Source organism: Mercenaria mercenaria, unplaced genomic scaffold, assembly GCF_021730395.1.
Source record: "Mercenaria mercenaria strain notata unplaced genomic scaffold, MADL_Memer_1 contig_2019, whole genome shotgun sequence".
NCBI classification, from domain to species: domain Eukaryota; kingdom Metazoa; phylum Mollusca; class Bivalvia; order Venerida; family Veneridae; genus Mercenaria; species Mercenaria mercenaria.
This window is the reverse complement of record NW_026460048.1, coordinates 21,201-40,624: the sequence shown is the minus strand read 5'-3', so window position 1 is coordinate 40,624 and position 19,424 is coordinate 21,201. Positions and strand designations below refer to the sequence as shown.

Sequence of the window (19,424 nt, the reverse complement as noted above, 5' to 3'; positions counted from 1 at the left end):
TTGTATTGTTAGGCTGGACAGACTTATCTCGCTTAAACAGAGCGCTTAACTCCTTTAGTGTTTTTCCTAAACATAAGGAAACTTTTTTGAATCCAATACTTATATAGGAGGAGCACTGAAGGAGCTTGGAATAATATACACTTAACAAAATTCGTAATTGATCAGTTTATATTGTATTACTATTTTGTTAATAATGGATGTATTTACAAAAACTTTCACATACCGACATTTGAATAGGTACTGCAGCTAATTATTGATTTATTTTTGGACGACTCATGGCCAGCGTAACGCATTAGGCGTTTTGACCAATATTGCATATTTTGCACGTGCAGGGCATGCACACCAATATGCACTTGTTAGTGAACATTTTTGGCATTACTGACGAAAGTCCTACTAGGAAAACACATATCATTGTGAAATTGACACAAGAGCAACGCGCCCGGGCTTTCGGAAATTTACAACAAAACTCATAAATCGGTCACTTCAATGAATTGTCCTTGGGTTAAATTTTGCCAAAAGAGCGCGGATGGTAGATAGCAAACGATTGAAGGTTGTTGTAAACGGAAATAAGGTTAAAAATGGAAATAGCCATCAAAGTAACAGCTACTAACAAATTACATTTGTATATCAAAATACCTTTGAAATTGCAAAAATAATTACACACGTGTCGTAAATGTGTCCCGGCTAGCAACATTCCGACAGCTTGATCGCGTTGCTTTTGTGTCAATTTCACCAAGATATGTGTTTTTCTAGTAGGACTTTTGTCAGTAATGCCAAACGTGTAAACGAACACATGCATGTTGGTACACATGCCCTGCACGTGCAAAATATGTAATGTAAGTCAAAACGCCTAATGCGGTTACTTTGGCTGTGAGTCTCCAAAAATAAATCATTAATTAGCTGCAGTACCTATTCAAATGTCGGTATGTGAAATCTCGTGTGAATACATACATTATTAACAAAATAGTAATACAATATAAACTGACCAATTAAGAATTTTGTTGAGTGTACTTTGTCTTTGTGTTGTGAATAAATTAAGGAAACTGATTCGGTAGATTTATTTTCTCTCGCAGGGACGTACCTTACCTGAAGTGGATGCGTAGACAAGATAATAAAGTTTGGTCTGAAGGAATGTTCCCCCGGAAATTGTTTTGGTATTCATACGCTCTGTGCTACATTCTTGGCTCATCTGAGCTCCTCTTCAGTGACATATTATTGTCAATCGCAAATATGTTTTGATACAATTGTTAAAAAAGCACTTTTGGCGAGCATTTTAAAATGTGCTCATTCACCGCTCTAATGATATATTTCATTCACAGTTTACCGTACGTAGAACGACTTAGAGGCACTAAGAAATAACAATGCAAAATAGGCAGAACCTATCTAGTTTTAGCTCAATGACCATTTCCACAACTATATTTGGAAACATTTTTGAAAACTTAAGATTTCCCGCATTCTTTAAAATACCAGTTCATGCATAAAATCGATCCAATTAATCCTCTTGAATTTTAGCTATTCAAATTTTACCATGGGGATAGCATCACCCGACCTGAATATCTCTGTTGTTAAGAAAGCAAATATCTAAGAATACGGCAAAAATAATTAACCGAAAAACTATGTATTTACGCCTGTATGACTGGAATCGTATGGTTCAAATTAAACTCGGTCACTCAGATTTGGGCTGTTATACTTATTCATTATGCATTTCTAATAACCGCTACAATATTTCATTCGCATTTAACAATTTTCGATAACTGTGACTGATATAGAGGAAAAAGGTCTATTCCATTTTCGTTACATGTTAGTTCGTCTGATGTTTTAATAAAATCTACAAGCTATTGTCACTTGATCGTCGACGTCGGTTAATTTTTTTGAAAATGATATATGTAATAGAATGGGGTAAAAATAAAGTCAACCTTCAACATTGTAAAATAAGGTTTCCTTGTCATTTCCAACTACATGTGCTTTCATGAACGTTCAGACTAAAGTTATGCGGACATAGCACGTCTGCTTTAGTGCCGTACATGCATAAATGTCATGATAAATCTGCCTGTTTTTCAGCTAATTTTATATATTAATTGCGATCTTAATCTTTAAAACAGTAACAATAATTATATTAATGTAAACAAACTTCAAAGGTTTTCATATTTCTCAAATTAAAGCTTAGATATACATATATACAAATGCATTGCATGCAGAAATACAAATACAGTTAAAAAATTGTACTTATAAATACAACTACTTTATCATTTATACGTATGTCATTCAATATAGTGTATCAAAACCTCAAAACATAAAAAGAAGTTTAACAGTTGAAGCAAAAGAACTTCTTTAAGTGTTTATATAAATATGCATATCCACGTGTACGCGGCAACTTTAGTATTTCTATAGTATAAAATTGAATAGTTGCCCCTATACGTGCACAGCGTCTTTGAAGCCTGTGTACGTGTTCAGCGCCATTTCATACATTTCGACATTTTCTTTTTGTCAGCTTTTTTTTTTTTTTTTTTTTTTTTTGTCAATTTGTAGGCTTGGTATCTGGTGATTGTACTGTCAAGTGATTCATATTTTAAGAACAAAATTGTACCGTCATTCCAAAAAACTGCAGAATTCAATATTCTCGAGTGTTCTAGGTAAATATAAGTGATGAAACAAAGTACCAGTGGAAATCGAAAGATAAAGGGCATATGATTGGATATATTAGAGCATCTAAAACAAAGGTTTATCAAGAAATACCTTGATTTTGCTGAGGAAGCGGAGAAATTTTTGGTAATTTTTCCGTGTAAGCTACCTTTTTCTAAGTCACGTATTCCCCAAACTGTTAAATCGTGTGATATCCATGTTGAGTATTTCCTAAATCAATGTAAATGATGCATTCTAAAAAATAATCTCGATAGTACATCAAAAAGATTTGTTTTAAATGCACGCATGAGAATATTCCAAAAGACTAACACCACGTTAGTAAAATGGTTGAATAAATATATATGTTATTGTATAAAACAAACATAATCAATGCAGTTTTACGTCATATTTGATGCAGCTGACAGGACATCAGTGTATTAGCTGTTGTTTTGTTCATTGGCCCGCCATTCTAATATCTCTTTAGCAGTGGTATAGTCAGATTAATACACGAGATCATGGCAGAGAAGGTCGCATCAGACGAACGCGAACAAACCCCTATACTGGAGAAGTGTACTAGTGGAGGAGAAGAAGACGAAACTGCGGCAGACAAAACGATTAAAGCTGAGAAATGTGCAAGTCCAAGCCTGAATATGCCTTACTTGGCTGAGAATGTTCTCGAGTTATTCGATGATGAAAACTTCCAAGACAATTTGAAACCAACAATGATTCAAATGATGTCCGAATTTATAAACCAATCGGTCGCCAATGAAATGAAGGGATATAAAATAGAAGCACTGTTAGAATCTAACAAGATTCTCGTTGAAATGCTCGAAAATAAACAATCATTGATAGAACATCTAACGGTCGCAAATGGGCAATATGAAAGTGATATTAAAACATTAATGTCATTGGAAAAGCGGCTTATTAAAACGTTCATGATAAAAGGTGACCCCGATGCTTCAACGATATACAAGGACTTCGGTACCAGACGACGAAGCGGTATACCTGATCCACAGCCTACGTTTGGACAATCTACAGAAACTGCGATAGAGACAGAGCAGGAAACAGTAATGGACGTGGCGAATTTTCATGGTGATACACCTTCGACGTAAGTGATTATCGTCGATTCAGTTCTAGTAATGATTCGATATTGTTTCCATATTTCAAATAATTATGTTATTAAAATGAATGCATTTCAATGTGCCTCGCCTCCAGGAGATGGAGAATAAATTTATAAAAGACAAATTGCCTTAAAAATGTATCTTCTAGGCAACTAACTGATTTATTTCAGAAATTTAAATGAAGAACACAAGTCTATTTGGAAAGTGTGTATAACTTTTTTCAGAGATGTAGTAGGATATCCAAAAATATACAAAGAAGATAAGTTCATCGAGTCTACCTGGCGCAATTTAGCAGATCAAGAAATAGATGAAGGTAGGAATTGTCTTTTTACTTACCATATAGATTAACTTAACAGCTCAATGAGATTTAATAGAAAATACCCGTTTGTTTTAAAATGCAATGGGTTTAGTCGCTTATTTTGGGATGATGGTCAATACAGGTAAAACCCACATCATCAACTATATAATTTCAGATTATAAGACCATACTACTCTTTTACAAAATGCTGAAAATAATGAGACTTTAGCGGTATTGATCACTTGTTTCTGTACAAATACAAAGACAGGCCAGAAGTGTGACTGACGCTGTTTTCAAGTATCGTACGTCTGCATTAAGTGATATCTAGATGTACATTAATATACTGAACCTAGTAACTAAGAAATACCGAAAATAATATTTATATTTTTCAAGGAAGAAAAGAAGGTGTTGGAAAAAGGCATGGGACACACGCAGTTCTTTGTATTGATACGTCTGGTAGTATGAATGAAGGAAATGCCTGGTCTCAAGTGAAGCAATTTTACAATGAATTTCTTGATGGTAAAGTATTAAAGTGAAACTATAAATTAAATATTTTTATTAAATTCTTGGCAGTATCAATGAGAACACACAAAATCTAGAAAGTATCTAGGTACATGTACAGTTGTTTGACACAAGACTTACGCTTTTAAGAATTCATCTATACTTAATATCGCACTTTAATTCCTTTTCAATATTTTCAAAGGTAGTTCTGCACGTTTGATAAACTGGAAGTAACGACGTAATGTCATTTATTCGGTTAACTTTGAATAAAGCAGGGATTAGGCATACAGAAATGAATATCATCTTTTGAATAAATGGCAACCTGTGTGTACATTTAAAGTGATGTGAACGTTACTATCTTTCTGAAGATAGAGATAATATTATGATGATAAAATATTAGCACGTGCAATAATTCCAAATGATATCTTACAATCAATTTGGACTGCGAGTTAAATTTATCATGGACAAATATATCAAAACAAGCGTATAGGCCTATAGAGTTTATGTTCAAATTATACACGATATGTTTGACATTTTAGCAAGATCTATATAGTAGAACACTTTCATTTTACAAACATTTGATTACATTCGTGATTTTCCAAAAAAAACTCCTATTATGAAAACTTGCTTGATGTTCAACTATTTCACACTAGTGTACAAATAGCAAACACCTGATCATATCATTCTTATTTGCCGAACATCCTTCGTATATGATGAAGTTTTGAACAGTCAATGTTTAATCAAATTCTACCTTGTAAAAAAAATGTTCCGAATACTAGTATGCAGAATTACTTTAAGGAAAATAGTTTTGTATTCAATTATGACATTCAATATATTTTTTTATATTATTTGAAGGCATGGATGAACTAAAGGAGCAAGACGCGCATCATGACAATATTGCTGTCGTTACATTTGGTAAAGAAACAAAAGTTCAAAAGAGACTGACAAAGAATTTGGAGAGCCTCAGAGGAATCTTAGGTTTTGTCACTTTGTTTTGTCACTTTGTTATATAAAGGCGTTTACTATGATTGATAATATATACGTGATATTAGTATTATGAACGTCAGAATCAGTAGCTGAAATACTAAATAATAGACTTATGCATGCTTTAGAAATATAAGCTGATAATCTAGATATCTTAACAACTAATCTTGAAATATTTTAGATGATATCACACCGGAAGGTCCGAGTCCTATATTCGGAGGGTTAGTGATGGCTGCTGCTGCAGTACAGACATCGAAATGTAAGTAAACAGTTCTTAACCATTGTGTTCATAAATCGAGACACATGTTTTAGAGGAAATATTATTCCAGTGAAAAGGTTAGCAAATAATCTTTCAGCTTGAAGTCGGGTTCTGTATTGATTAATCTATTAATTTAACCCTGTGATTAAGTATCACTTAATAGTTGAAACTTATTGAAAATATTAAACAATATCATCAATAGTTACTAAACATGATACATGGAAAAGTGTATATTATATATTCAAAGTAAGTAGGTATATTTTGACTCTTTTGGGTACATTACGGTTTGGGTACGTTTTGACCAGGACCAGCATATCCAAAGGACCGCTATTCTTGCAAAAAAAAGCAAACAAACAACATGGCATGAAGATTAAATGTATCATTTTGACTACGGTACAAGTTTTTATTCACAATTCTGTTGTTCTTGGAAATGGTCAACATGTTGAAAACCCATTATCTGGGCGAGCAAATCAACGACACTTCGAAAAGCATGTATTCAAGCTTTTTTGAAACAATTATTTTTATTTGTAGTAATTACAGACATGATTTTTACCCTATTTTTGTGTATCACTTAAAAGTTTGGTAATCATGAATATTAATATTACGTACGAGTTATTTTGTGTACGAACCGTTTTCAACGCTGACTTATTTGAATTCCGTGAAATATAATATAAAAACATACCGATTAGTAATTCCAAAAATCGTCGAGGTTACAAATATACCCCCAAGGGCTTCTACAGACGTTATACACAAAACAAACGTGTATTGTCGCTATTCTTGCAATAAAAACATAACACGTCAACTAAATGGATTGTTTTCATATGTGATGACTTTACGGTTCCGGTACATATTTTAATTACCATTCTGTTGTTCTTAGAAACGGTAAACATGTTTTAGATATCCATAAGGCCAAAAATAGGTATGTTTTCAGTCTCCTGTCTAAAAACAGGGTAGGTAGGTAGGAAGAAAAATCTATAATATTTTGAAATAAAAGCAGATTTATATCTCTTTTCTTATCAGATTTTCACATATGAATGTTTCTGAAATGTTTAAATAAAAAGACTTCACAAGAACCTTAAACTTAAAATTAAAGTTTCCGGAGATGTGTGTAGCGGTTTAAATTTAATTAATCCATTATCCAAATGCAATTATTATTTGAAGCTAGTTTTCTCCCCAAACACTGATACTGCCTCTTAAGAATTAACCATTGAAAATACCTGTCAGACACTATCATTTTAATATTAAAAAATGCAAACTATAATATGAAACAGATTATGTTTGACACTATCCATCCACACAATAGGTTAATCAAAATCTGCTGAAATATGTCATCAACTAATTTGTGATCTGGAACCGTTGTAAGTAAGTTTGTGGCCGTTTTATAATGCAAACAAACTTTAAACCGAAGCCCTAAATCTGATAAAGCCGGCAACATAGGCGCTGCCATCTTTGATATAACTGCCATCCAGTCAGAATTACGTCAGGTTTTTCTGTAAAACTCAAAGGGTCACTGACTCTTCTGCTTAGATTTTCGAGGTAAAACCAGATTTTCAAGAGTCAAGATCAGCTTTTCATGGGTCAAGGTATATTGTTATAAATGCAACTTCCTCAGACTTTATCTAAAACAAGTGCATAGGACATTACAGATTTTTTTAAGCAATTCATTCTTTAGTTGTCTGTTTTTGCCCATTGCCTAAAAGTTGGTGCGGTTTGGTGCCTTTGCATGTTTTTATTCTCGAAAAATGCTTCAAAATACGAGCTGCTTTTAGTTGTCATATTTTTCTTAAATGCAGACATCTTATTGGCTTTTCATTTAGATTGCACTAAAAATCTTGTAAAACAAATGATAAAAATGCCTGATAATCACGGTCGCGAAAACGGATGACAAACATGGAAAACGAAAGTAAACATTTAAAATTCTTGGTAAAATACCTGTTTTAAATTTCATTAAATCACCATACATATTCAATACTTATAATTTCTGCTTATTTAAAGCATTTTATATATAAATATTAACAAACGAGTTAATGATTTTTTTTTCTCATTTATTTTTAATGCAATAAAACACATATAAAATTTTGCTTTGGCCCAAACAAAGCCTCGGCAATGATAATAAAGTTGCTATAGATCGCAACGGTCGACCGGCTGATATAATCGTATCAAGCACACAACATAATGATTTTAATTATCCAATATGTTGTTCTATTCAGTAATTTTTATGGCTTTGTGTGAGTGCAGTGGACAGCGTATGTCGTAAATGAAGAATTTTTCCTTTCGATTTGCAAAATTTCAAATTTTTATTTTAAATGTCTGCTCTGGCCAATAAAAATGGCATCAGATTACTCAGAAAAATAAGTTTCACTAAAATAAAGAAGCAGGAAAGAAATCAAAGTGCAGAAAAGAATGCAATTTGTGTCGGAGATCACTGAAAATTCCTTTCGTTTTCACCAGAAAGAAGGTTTCCTTTTTCGTGTGTAATAATTTTATTTTTTTTATTTTATTTGAAAGATTGATTGATTACATTGTTGGCATTGTTTTTTTTTTTTTTTTTTTTTTTTTTGGCCACATTTAATACCTATAATATGAGGTATAGACCTTTTATCCCAGGGAAATTCCGGATACTGCTTTTTAAAGTTAATTTATGCTAATTTTAAACCTTTTTGATTGTGTTACTTTTATTGGTACTGTATATATAGAGGATATTTGTTTGTTTTGAGTGAATATGGAATATATCTCACTGAGAAGTGAGAAAATTTCAGATATTTTTACGAGCGCGTAGCGCGAGTGAAAATGTGAAAATTTTCTCACTTCGAGGTGAGATATATTCCATATTCATGAAAAACAAACAAATTTTCTTTTTATTTTATGCTCAATTACGATGAGAAATGCATTTTGCAACTGTTTTAATCTCAGCGCGGGAAACAGAGACGTGTAAACAGACATGACGTCAGACGTGCTGTGACGTTATAAAGACGCATGCAACATAAAGTTCCATTTTGTTTTATATTTTGCTGCATAACAGTATGAAATTCTCTTTAAGTAAAATAATTTGAATCGAGAAATATATTATAAAGAACAAAGTGCGACTATAATTTTCATCCTGTTTTAAGCAAATAATTTAAAATTCATACACAATGTATGAGGGGGCGGAGCTCATATCTCTCACAGTGTGAAAATATAGATTTCATATTTTCACAGTGTGAGCGATGAGATATGAAAATATTTAACTGATAGAATACCGTATTTCATTAGTTAGAATAAAATAAAGCTAAGTTATTTGGGAATTTTACAGTATTTATTTAATATATATCCATAGGGATTGCTTCTCATATTTTACTTTATTATCACTATTCTAATTGCGACAACGTTTCGGCCAGGGGCCTTTATCAAGTCACATGCGCAATTCTTAGATTACATATTTTGCAATTACTCTGGCTAACAAATACATAAGATAAGTAACGTTTAATGGAATCACGGAAGTGACGTTTACGTAAACAATACAATCGACGTATACCCGCCAAAACTGGTGTACATACTTTCTACTTAAAAAACCTGCATCACTTATAGAAAGTTGTAGGTTTCCAGAAGAAAACTCTTATTTAGAAATTTAAAAAAAGAATAATGAAGGGAGGTAATTGATCAATGATGTATCTGAATTACTTATTTGCAAAAAAACTGTATCTATTTATGCAAGTGTGGGATTTACTTAAATGTAATTATCATAATAAGAAAATAAAAAAAAAAACAGGAAAAAAATAAGATAAAGGAGACTTGTGCATTTGTATTGATTGACTGGTATAAAATCTACTACTCTAACCATAATAGTTTCGCTCTATAAGAGAGTTGAGATGGTTTAACATTAAAATGCGTATTAGGGCATATTCTTTGATATAACAGAAATGAATAATGTCATCGATATTTAACAAGAAAAGAATGTTAGTACTGTATGTTATTAAAAACTAGAATATTTAACCTCATAGCTATTACCATATCATCAGCATTTAATTAACACAGTATATTTGAAATCTGAGTGGGAAAATGCACATATTATCCATAGGGACTTTATTTTGTTTAAACATACTACATTGCTCTTTTTGGTAATCAACACCAACCTTATTACACAGTACGTACGTCTGGAACACAAACATCCATAACAGTGTCATATTTTTAGTTTTATACTTTTTTTTTTAAGTTAAGTATTTATGTCTTTAATGTGTGATATGCATAATTATAGTCAAATCTTTTACAAACTTTACAAATGTCACCTAACAATAAGGCAAAAAACTGGCCTTTGAACCAAGGTGACTTGCATTTTAAAGTATCCTTGCTCTCAATGTAGGTTCTTTAAAATTAGCTATATTAGAACAATGGTCTTTCTTGAGAGGTGGCTGATTGCACAACATTGACCGTTTGTCCTTCCAAAATACCAATTGATCAGTATATGACTGTACATTTAGTGTTAAGTCAATATTCATTGCTGCGTATTCAGAAGCTGTTCTCCTACGGGGAGGTGAAGAAAACAACAACAACAACAATACCCTCTTAGTAAATACACCAACGTAATTGTCAACATATAACACTTAGGTTCCTTTTAAACTGAGTTTCAATAAAATGATGTTTGTTGTGTTTCATTTATTGTACATCTTAGTCCTTCCTCATCATTTAACTTGAAAGTATTGTATAGAGCCAACATTCCTGATTAGACATTTATCAGAATAATAGTCTTGATAACATCTTAGCTAAGTTTGAAACTCAATCATTTCGGATGAACAATTATGTAAGTAAAAGCACAACCTTTTGCATACAATACATTTCATTTCATATACCAACACCTAGAAGTCAATTTCGTATATAGGGTCAATAATTAGGTCATTAAATACAACAATAAAAATCCTGCTCACTCTATAAAGACAATATTTTTTCTCCAACATCTATGAAACTCCAACAGGATGTCTGTTTGCCTATGGACTACAACAAAGGCACAAGTATCGTTACATCATCACCTGTTCTATCAGTACTACATACATAGCTTTTTTTTTTGGCGCGGAGTTTCCTTTTGCTGCATCTTGCAGCAATTTTTGTACTTGTAAGATAAAGTGATTAAATTTCAGGGGTGTAAAATTCCACTCGCCCGCTCGTATTGGCGAGTTAAAGTCTGGATAGGACGAGCGGACCCCGCTATATTTTCAAGCGATCGAGCGAGTGGTTTTTACGTTGTAACTTTACCAAATTCAGAAATTACATCGCGAAAAATTACCTGGATTGACTGGAATTTACCCGCGTTGGTAAGATATTAAAAAGTCAGGCCGGTAATTTTCGATTCCACGAGCACGTGCGATCTATCATAATATCAACAAAATGTAATTTACTTTGCGGTTACTTTTGTGTATCGACACGTACACAAAAAAAAGCGCGAGTAGTGCATACATTTTTTAATATAATCGCTTCAGATTTTCAACACCGCTTGAGAAGTAATACAGTTTAAACTCTATAACGATTTCAATAAGATATTGACAGAAATGCTGGCAAAATTCTATAAAAACAATCGAATTTTCATATACGTGACTTCGTGAACGTAAATAGAAATGTGGTTTTAAAATAAAGCAGTATGATGTCGTTGTGGTTTTTAATAAGTTTAAAATGGATCTTTGTACATGTATTTTTTAACACTACACTTTGTAAGATATTTTTCTCAAACAATGAGGGCAAATATGTCACAGAGGTAGGATACCCACTATTATCGTTTGACACATTTACCTGTCAGTTGTTACGGGATATTGCATATTCGCTTTTCAAAAAAATAAAAAAGATGCTTTTTTATTGATTTCATCTCAGCAATTTAAGAACCGAGGTGGTACGATCAGACAGTGATGTGTCAAAACGCAGATCAAAACGCGGCAAACGTGAAAGGTTTAAAATGACAACGGAAATATTTAAAAGAAAAAAACGGAAAGGCAGAAATCAGCCCTAATAAAAAGTTTAGGGTTCGGGGTAAAAAAGAGGGTTGGTCGGGAGACCTGAAACGGAACTATTTTTTTCCTTTTTCTTTTTGGCCAGAAATCAACAACACTTCCAGTAGCATGTAATAAAGGTTTTTAACAGATTATTTTTACCTGTCATTATTACAAACATAAAATTACCCATATTTTTGCATATCACTTAAAAGATTTGGTAAACAGGAACATAATTCAAAAGTAATAACTTTACATTCGAATTATTTTAGTACGAACACATTAAGAGTACGGATAAATACGAACGTAGTGACAAGCTTTTAAATGTTTTATCCAAATTCTTCGCAAAATTAGATAAAAGCATTCCAACTGATACTTACAACTAGATGCCGCCGGGCAATATGTCGAGCTCGCCAGCTGTCAAAAGGACTGGGAGCTGTACATGACACTCCTTGTCTCATTGAAGCAAATATTTATGCCAAATAAATAAGAGATAGCAAAAACTTATGATATAAGTTATTTAAAGTAACAACAAAAGACGTAAATCGAAAAAAAACAAAAAAAAAAAACAATTCTATGTCCACACAAAAATCTGCACCAGTAGAGATAGGTCAAAATACACCTGAAAATTGGATGTAACATGCATGTTGTACTACAGAAAAGTGATCTTTATTTTTCCCTATGACCAGTAATAAAAAAGTTACAAATATAAGCTATTTATAGTAATAACAAAGGGAAGTAATTCTAGGATCTCGCGCATGACACTCCGTCGCATGATGATGAACAACTGTGCCAAGTTACATCAAAATCCCTCTATGCATCAAAAAGAAATGCTCCAGAAAAAGTCATTTTTGACTTCTCACTTTTGACCTCTAAGTGTGACCTTGACCTTAGATCTAGGGACCTGGTTCTTGCGCATGACACTCCGTCTCATGGTGTTGAACTTTTTTGCCAAGTAACATCAAAATCCCTCCATGCATGAAGAAGAAGAAATGCTCCGGACAAAGTTGTCATTCTTGAATCCTTTGACCTCTAAGTGTGACCTTGACCTTAAACCCAGGGACCTGGGGTTTGCGCATGACACTCCGTCTCATGATGGTGAACAATTATGCCAAGTGACATCAAAATCCCTCCATGCATGAAGAAGAAATACTCCGGACAAAGTCATTTTTGAATTTGACATTTGACCTGTAAGTGTGACCTTGACCTTTGAGATAGGAACCTGGGGTTTGCGCATGACACTCTGTCTCACTGAGGTTAACATTCATACCAAATATAAACAAGATTGCTCCATGCATGTCAAAGTTAGGGTCCGGACAAACAAATCCGGACGGACGCCACACGCACGCACACACACATGCACGCACGCACATACACCGAACAGACATTTGGACAACTATGTATTCGCTTCCGCAATCGGGCTCGACAAAATTCATTAAAATGATTCCTAAAAACAAACAAGTGTACAAGTTACTGGCAATTCTTATACATTCACGGTTATCAACAAAAAAGAATCGACTCCGACTTCTGAAAGTCGTGTAAACAAGGGGTAGAGTGAGTACGTACATTTTTGGGGGTAGTGTGTTTGGGTTTGGTAACTGATACAGAAAAACATACTATGGATTAGATTGCATCGTTTTATGCTCCAAGAAGAGGTTTTTATGAAAGAAACAAAACGCAGATACCAGATGTCAATCTGCGGAGAAATACATGGGAAAAAAGTGACACACTAGTCAAAAATCATGTACAGCAAGTATTGTGATAAAATATTAGTGTATAATTGACAGAACATAGTATTATCTTTAACAAAGGAATGCTTTATGGTTGCATCTAAATTTACCACTTTTAGTTTGCTTTTAGGTAGATATATGTACCTTTTTCACATAATCACTGATACGTTTATTTCGACCTTGCACAAATCATTTGTACACTGTCGCTTTTCTTCACCTACTATTTGTCAATATATGGAGGGGTCTGCCGACTAAGCAATTGAAAATAACAGTCAATTTCGGCTTAACAAATCGTTTGTGCGTTTGGATGTTCCCGATGTGAAATGTGTAAATTTATTTCTAACGCAATACCAATACACAGGTGCACGCTTAGAAGCTTATTTCTTAATTGAATAAACGTATGATTTTCAGTTTCCTTCGCTTTTGTAAACAACATGCACGTGCGCCCTAAAATAATTTTGGTGACAGATGGAATGCCGACAGAGCTAAGCTTGCTTAATGGTCCAGACAAGGCCGATCCTAAGAAACTAGAACAGGTACATAGGCACGTTTTGTAGTCTTTATTATCTTTCGTCTATCTGTTTTCATCCTTGACTGGATGAGAAAAAAACAACAGATTAAAGATATGTGATTATTGTGGTTATGTATAAAACTAAAGTCCGCAGAGAGGTTGAACATTTAGCCGTCAAATAGGTCGCGTGACCACCTACAAGAATAAAGTTTTGAACAGCAAAATTAGATGTTTTAAGTGCTAAACCTGTAAAATGGCGTGTAAATGTGTATTTGATACCATGTCTGTTAACTGAAGGTAACACTTAGTCCTTACACGTGTCTGCATAAGTTAGTCCTTTCATGTGTCTGCATGAGTTCTCGACCTCTTTATGCTGGAGATGGTTTGCGTTTCATGTATACAGCCATTTGTGAGGAAAATGCATTTCTGTTATAAAGTCCGAATAAAATATGTTGTTTGATGGTATTTTCTAGGTCGGTGCTTTTTTCAGCACCATTGTTTACGCGACATCCCTTAGAAATGTAAAACTCTTTCGTTTGAGGAAGCCATCTAGCTGGAAGGTCGGTGGTCCAACCCAGGTACACTACCGTGGCTAAAATAAAACCCTGAGGTGCACTTGGGACGACTATCCTCCACCATTTAAAGCTAGAAAGCCGCAATAATGTCAAAATTGTGTCGTTGTTACCTAAAACCGAACCTAATAAACTATGTATAATTGTACAGTTTCCCTCAGGGGAAATATTTGTCTGATTGTTCGAAAACAGCAATATGGATATCTCATAGACAACTTTTATAACATCATGGCCTTTACGGTCTTCAATAAATCGGAATTATTTTACCACATGTTTTTTTTTTTCAAGAACTACCTTTGTTCTACCAGATAACAGATAAAAACATGTGAATAATGATACTTTAGTTGAGTCCTTTTCGTGCGAATGATATGTCCTCCTGTTTACATCGGTGAAATGGCGCGAGAAAACCTTTCATGGAAGTTTTTTCATTACGCATCACATGTAGCAAATATTGTCAAAGCATGTATCAAAATATTCTAAATGCACTAAAAAGGCTCATTTTCAAAAAAAAATTACTTTTTGAGTTTGTTTACATTGCTAAACAAACCAGAACAGACTAAACTTCAATTTATTTCAAGGTATACGATTACCATATTCCCAGTGAAGTTCCCTGTACTGCTTTGAATCCGTGGTCTCTGACCTGATGATAACAGAAATGCATGTTATTTGAATGCAATATTTTCATAGCTTTAAAAATATTCATATCTTCTTGACATACTTTAATATTTCAATTCTCGTTTGCATTTCAGACAAGAAATGCAATTTTCGACGAAGTTGCAAAGCTGACAAGAGAGCAAATCGATCTACATTGTATTTATGTGGGGGGAAATGCTGATCGTGTATGCATTTATTCCTTCTTTTGTATTGCGTATCGGATTAATATCAACTTTCTCATTTCATATACCGAAGTAAAAGTCACTTTCTGCAGCAAATTATTCGTGGTCTATCTTATGTGTCTAAATGGTATTAGCACTGAACCATATGATTCGCTTTAGCTTTCAAACCGTTAGTTCTTGTATATAATTATAGTTTTAAAGTAAAGAGATTGTCATAGCATTAAAATGCTAGGTATCTGCAAAGTTACAAAATTGTGCTATTGAGTCATTTCATAAATAGCTACATTTATATAGTTCGTCAGTGTTAAAGTAATGTTAAAGCAGTGCATTTTTATATTGTCTTTAATTGTAAACTGGAATATACATTTTCATTTATAAAACTCTCTTGCAGACATTTCTGAGAAGCCTACAAAGCGAGAGTATAAAAGAACTGATGTCGTACAGAGACGGAGAAAAAATGGCATTGTATACAGTTGTAAAAGTAAGTCTTGCTTGTTATGTAAGAGAATGTTTATGAGCTGACATGACTCAAATTTAATCAGATATCAGCTATATTACTTTACTCTGTGGATAAGAGAAGTAAATATATAAAGGTTAAAAACAAAGATGAATATTCAACAGCCAAACATTCAGCTCGTAGCCTTTCCAAACTGCACCTGGATAAAATGAATAAATAAAGAAATAAATGTGAGATGTTACACTATATGTTTATATATTAGAAACTTTGAAAATCTCCTTCGCTCAAGCCATAATAGCTAGAGCTTTGATATTTGGCATATGATATAAGAATATAACTCTCTATCATAATTGTTCAAAATTATAGACCTAAGGTCTAAATTGGCTACGCCCCTGTGTGTGAGATGTACTTACTATAGGCTTATATAAAAGAAACTTCAATCCATAATAGCTCTATATGGCTTGTGATATCAGGGGTTGACTATCCACCGTAATTGCTCAAAAGATTGCCCTAGGTTCACAATTGGTCGTGCCCACGGGAGTGATATGACTGTATATAGTATCGGATAATATAAAAGAAAATTTGAATATCTATTTTCTCTGAATCCAGAATAGCTAAAGCCTTGATGTTTGGCATACGTCATCACTATTGCAGTTCTTCAATTTATTATTGAAAAATTGCTAATGTACATATACATCGTAGGCTTATATATAAGAGACTTTGAAAATCTTCTCTGAAGCAATAATACCCAGAGTCTTGATATTAGGCATTTGATATCAGGGTTTGACTCTCTACTATAATTGTTCAAGTATTGCCCAAGGTTCAAAAATGGCCATGCCCTGAGTGTGACATATACATAGAGGATATTTTTTTTGTTTTAGTGTAAGAGAGAAATATTTTTCACCGAGTGAATAGATCTACTATAATGCAATATTTTCGCGACTGGCACAAATTATGGTATTCATGAGTGAATTATATTTCGGTCTTGAAACAAACAAATTTTCTATTTGTTTTATGCATTTTTAATTATTTTACTCGAATATCCAGCTTGGTCTTGCAACGTCACGTACATCGCATCACAACGTCATAATGTCGTGACGTCAGGATATCTTTGTCTGTCAAATTCCCGCCTATTGTGAAAGGCCTTCTGTCTGACGTCTCGTGTATGCCCGCCGCCCCCTCCCTGGGACAAAACATTGATAGGTGCATTAATAGCATTTTTACAAGAAAACTGCTAATACATCAGGACTTTTATGCTTCTTTGTAATTTGATATTAAATACATCGATGTATTTTGAGATCCATTTTACCAGATACATCAATTGCAGGACATGTTTTAATATACAAGTTTCGTAATTATAACGTGGAAGTCGGCTGTCTAGTTTACATTACTTTGTTGACTTGCGTTCGAAATTTAGTGACTGTGATCGCTGATAACGAAGCTTAATGTGCATTAAATGAATAGGTGTTGTAAAATTCAGGAGGTTTGGTCGACAAAGTCCATTACAACAATAGTCGTGTTTATAAGCACATAAAACTGACTCATGAGTGAAACCCACACAAAATTAGAATTATTCATTTCAATTGTATCAGTATTGACGACCTCCTTCAATATTTTTTTGTATAACAGCAAAATCGAAGTGAACAAATTGATATATGACTGAAAGTGCAAGCTCTTAATTTAACATTTTTCAAGAAATTATACGTCTGCAATAACACAAAACAGAGTGAAGTGTGCAATTTATTTTGTAATATTTCGGAGATATAAAATTAAATGCACGGACCTGCACACGGTATTTTGTAAATATGCTATATATGAGAAGACAATTGCTTCTATATTTCAATCGTAAATACAACTTTTCGGTATAGAGAGAGAAAGAATCGATTAAATAGTGTGATGGTAATCTAGAAACAAACAAAACACATTCTTTTCGTTAAAATATGATTTCAGGGATATTTAGTCATGACAAATTTGACATTCTTTTGCAGTGCATGCGCGAGGGTGATCAGAGCTTTGTGCGTTGTGCTGGAGAAGATGACGCCATGAGATCACAGGTAAATATTTATACATTTACACATAGAATTTAAAGAATATTGCACTGCTATTACAATTGTAATTGTAGCTATGTATGTATCAGTTAAAGAAATATCGACGGTCGCGCTGCTTTATAATAAAATGTTTATAGTCTAAGAATATATTCATTATAATCTTCATACTGACAGTATGCTATCTTTCATTAGTCGATGCACGGTGCTGACCAACTTCCAGCTATGATGAAAATGCTAACGGAACTAATGCCTGGTCAAGGTGCATCCAGTACCGGCGACTTATCGAAATTCCTTGGACTGAAGGTATCTATTATAATGATATGCTATTTATCCTGTATTTTTGGTATCATTGTGATATAATACCACAATATCCATAATATCATCTGACATTGAAAACAACAAGAGAAACATGATCAAATACTTAAAGCAGGCCTCCTAGCAGGCCTGAACAAAAATAAAGGTTTTTATAAAGGCTCCAATCTATGGAAATAAACGTCTTTTAGTGTAAAATATTAAAAAATAAAGAGTAAATAAAGGCTATTTTTGTCGGAATTCTCGTTGAAAACACATAATATATATAGGTATTTACTAAAAACATCTACATGTATGTGGTCTGGTGAACACAACAGCATTCTGAAAAACTCAAGATGAAAGATACACAAGCAGTATCCTAATAACAACACTTAAAACGGGGAAATAAATACAGTAATATAACCATTACTTGCTTTAAACCGGCACGGCAAGCAGTGTAAACAAAAATATAGGTTTTGAGTGAAAATTACAGGCTATTTGGCCGTTTTAAAGGTTTTTTAGAAGATTTAAAGGTTTTAAAGGTTTGCTCTGAAATTAAAGGTTTTTAAAGGTTTTAAAGGTTTCACTAGGAGGCCTGTTAAAGTCTGCAAAATCAATGAACGGGAACATCTGGTTGTTTCCTTCTAACACAGAGATTTTCTCAGGTGGTTATGTGCAACAGTGTCCTGTGTTTTGATAGAATATTAAACATGTCGTCAATAAAGATAATAAGTAAGGGTATATTTTCTAGAAGCACAGAGCACCCCAAATACAGCAAGAAAGGCATGAATCTTAATTAAGCCGGCAACAATGTAAACTCTAACGGAACTAGAAGATGCTTTTGCAAAAAAGCGCATGTCTCCCCCAATGCAAAGTGGTATAGGCAAGAAGTCAATAGGAGTCAGGAGCGAAAGTCAAAGAGACACTGATGGTTGGCTGCAATAGGGATCATCTACTTGGCATGTCCAGTCATCCTGCTAAGTTTCAACACTCTTGGCCTAGTGGTTCTCTAGTCACTGTTCAGGCTCCTGTGACCTTGACCTTTGATCAAGTGACCCCAAAATAAATAGGGGTCATCTACTCTGCATGTTCAATTATCCTATGAAGTTTCAACATTCTGGATCAAGAGGTTCTCAAGTTATTGATCGGAAATGGTTATCAATGTTCAGGCTCCTGTGACCTTGACCCCAAAATCGATAGGGGTCATCTACTCTGCATGAGCAATCATCCTATGAAGTTTCAAC

General features: G+C 33.6%; 1 protein-coding gene across 4 annotated transcripts in view; it reads left to right on the top strand.

Moving 5' to 3' along the window:
• Window positions 1-19,424, top strand: part of LOC123538593 (uncharacterized) — a 43,659-nt gene that overhangs the window by 4,163 nt on the left and 20,072 nt on the right. For 3 of the 4 annotated variants that reach the window (XM_053533088.1, XM_053533089.1, XM_045322804.2), the window contains exons 2-11: window positions 3,107-3,730; window positions 3,968-4,056; window positions 4,434-4,559; window positions 5,397-5,519; window positions 5,707-5,784; window positions 13,877-14,001; window positions 15,298-15,387; window positions 15,776-15,865; window positions 17,830-17,895; window positions 18,082-18,192. In XM_053533088.1, coding sequence (XP_053389063.1) covers window positions 3,138-3,730; window positions 3,968-4,056; window positions 4,434-4,559; window positions 5,397-5,519; window positions 5,707-5,784; window positions 13,877-14,001; window positions 15,298-15,387; window positions 15,776-15,865; window positions 17,830-17,895; window positions 18,082-18,192 — 1,491 coding nt within the window. In that variant the 5' untranslated portion in view covers window positions 3,107-3,137. The remainder of the gene's footprint in view (window positions 1-3,106; window positions 3,731-3,967; window positions 4,057-4,433; window positions 4,560-5,396; window positions 5,520-5,706; window positions 5,785-13,876; window positions 14,002-15,297; window positions 15,388-15,775; window positions 15,866-17,829; window positions 17,896-18,081; window positions 18,193-19,424) is intronic. The other variant, XM_045322805.2, reaches the window with a different exon arrangement.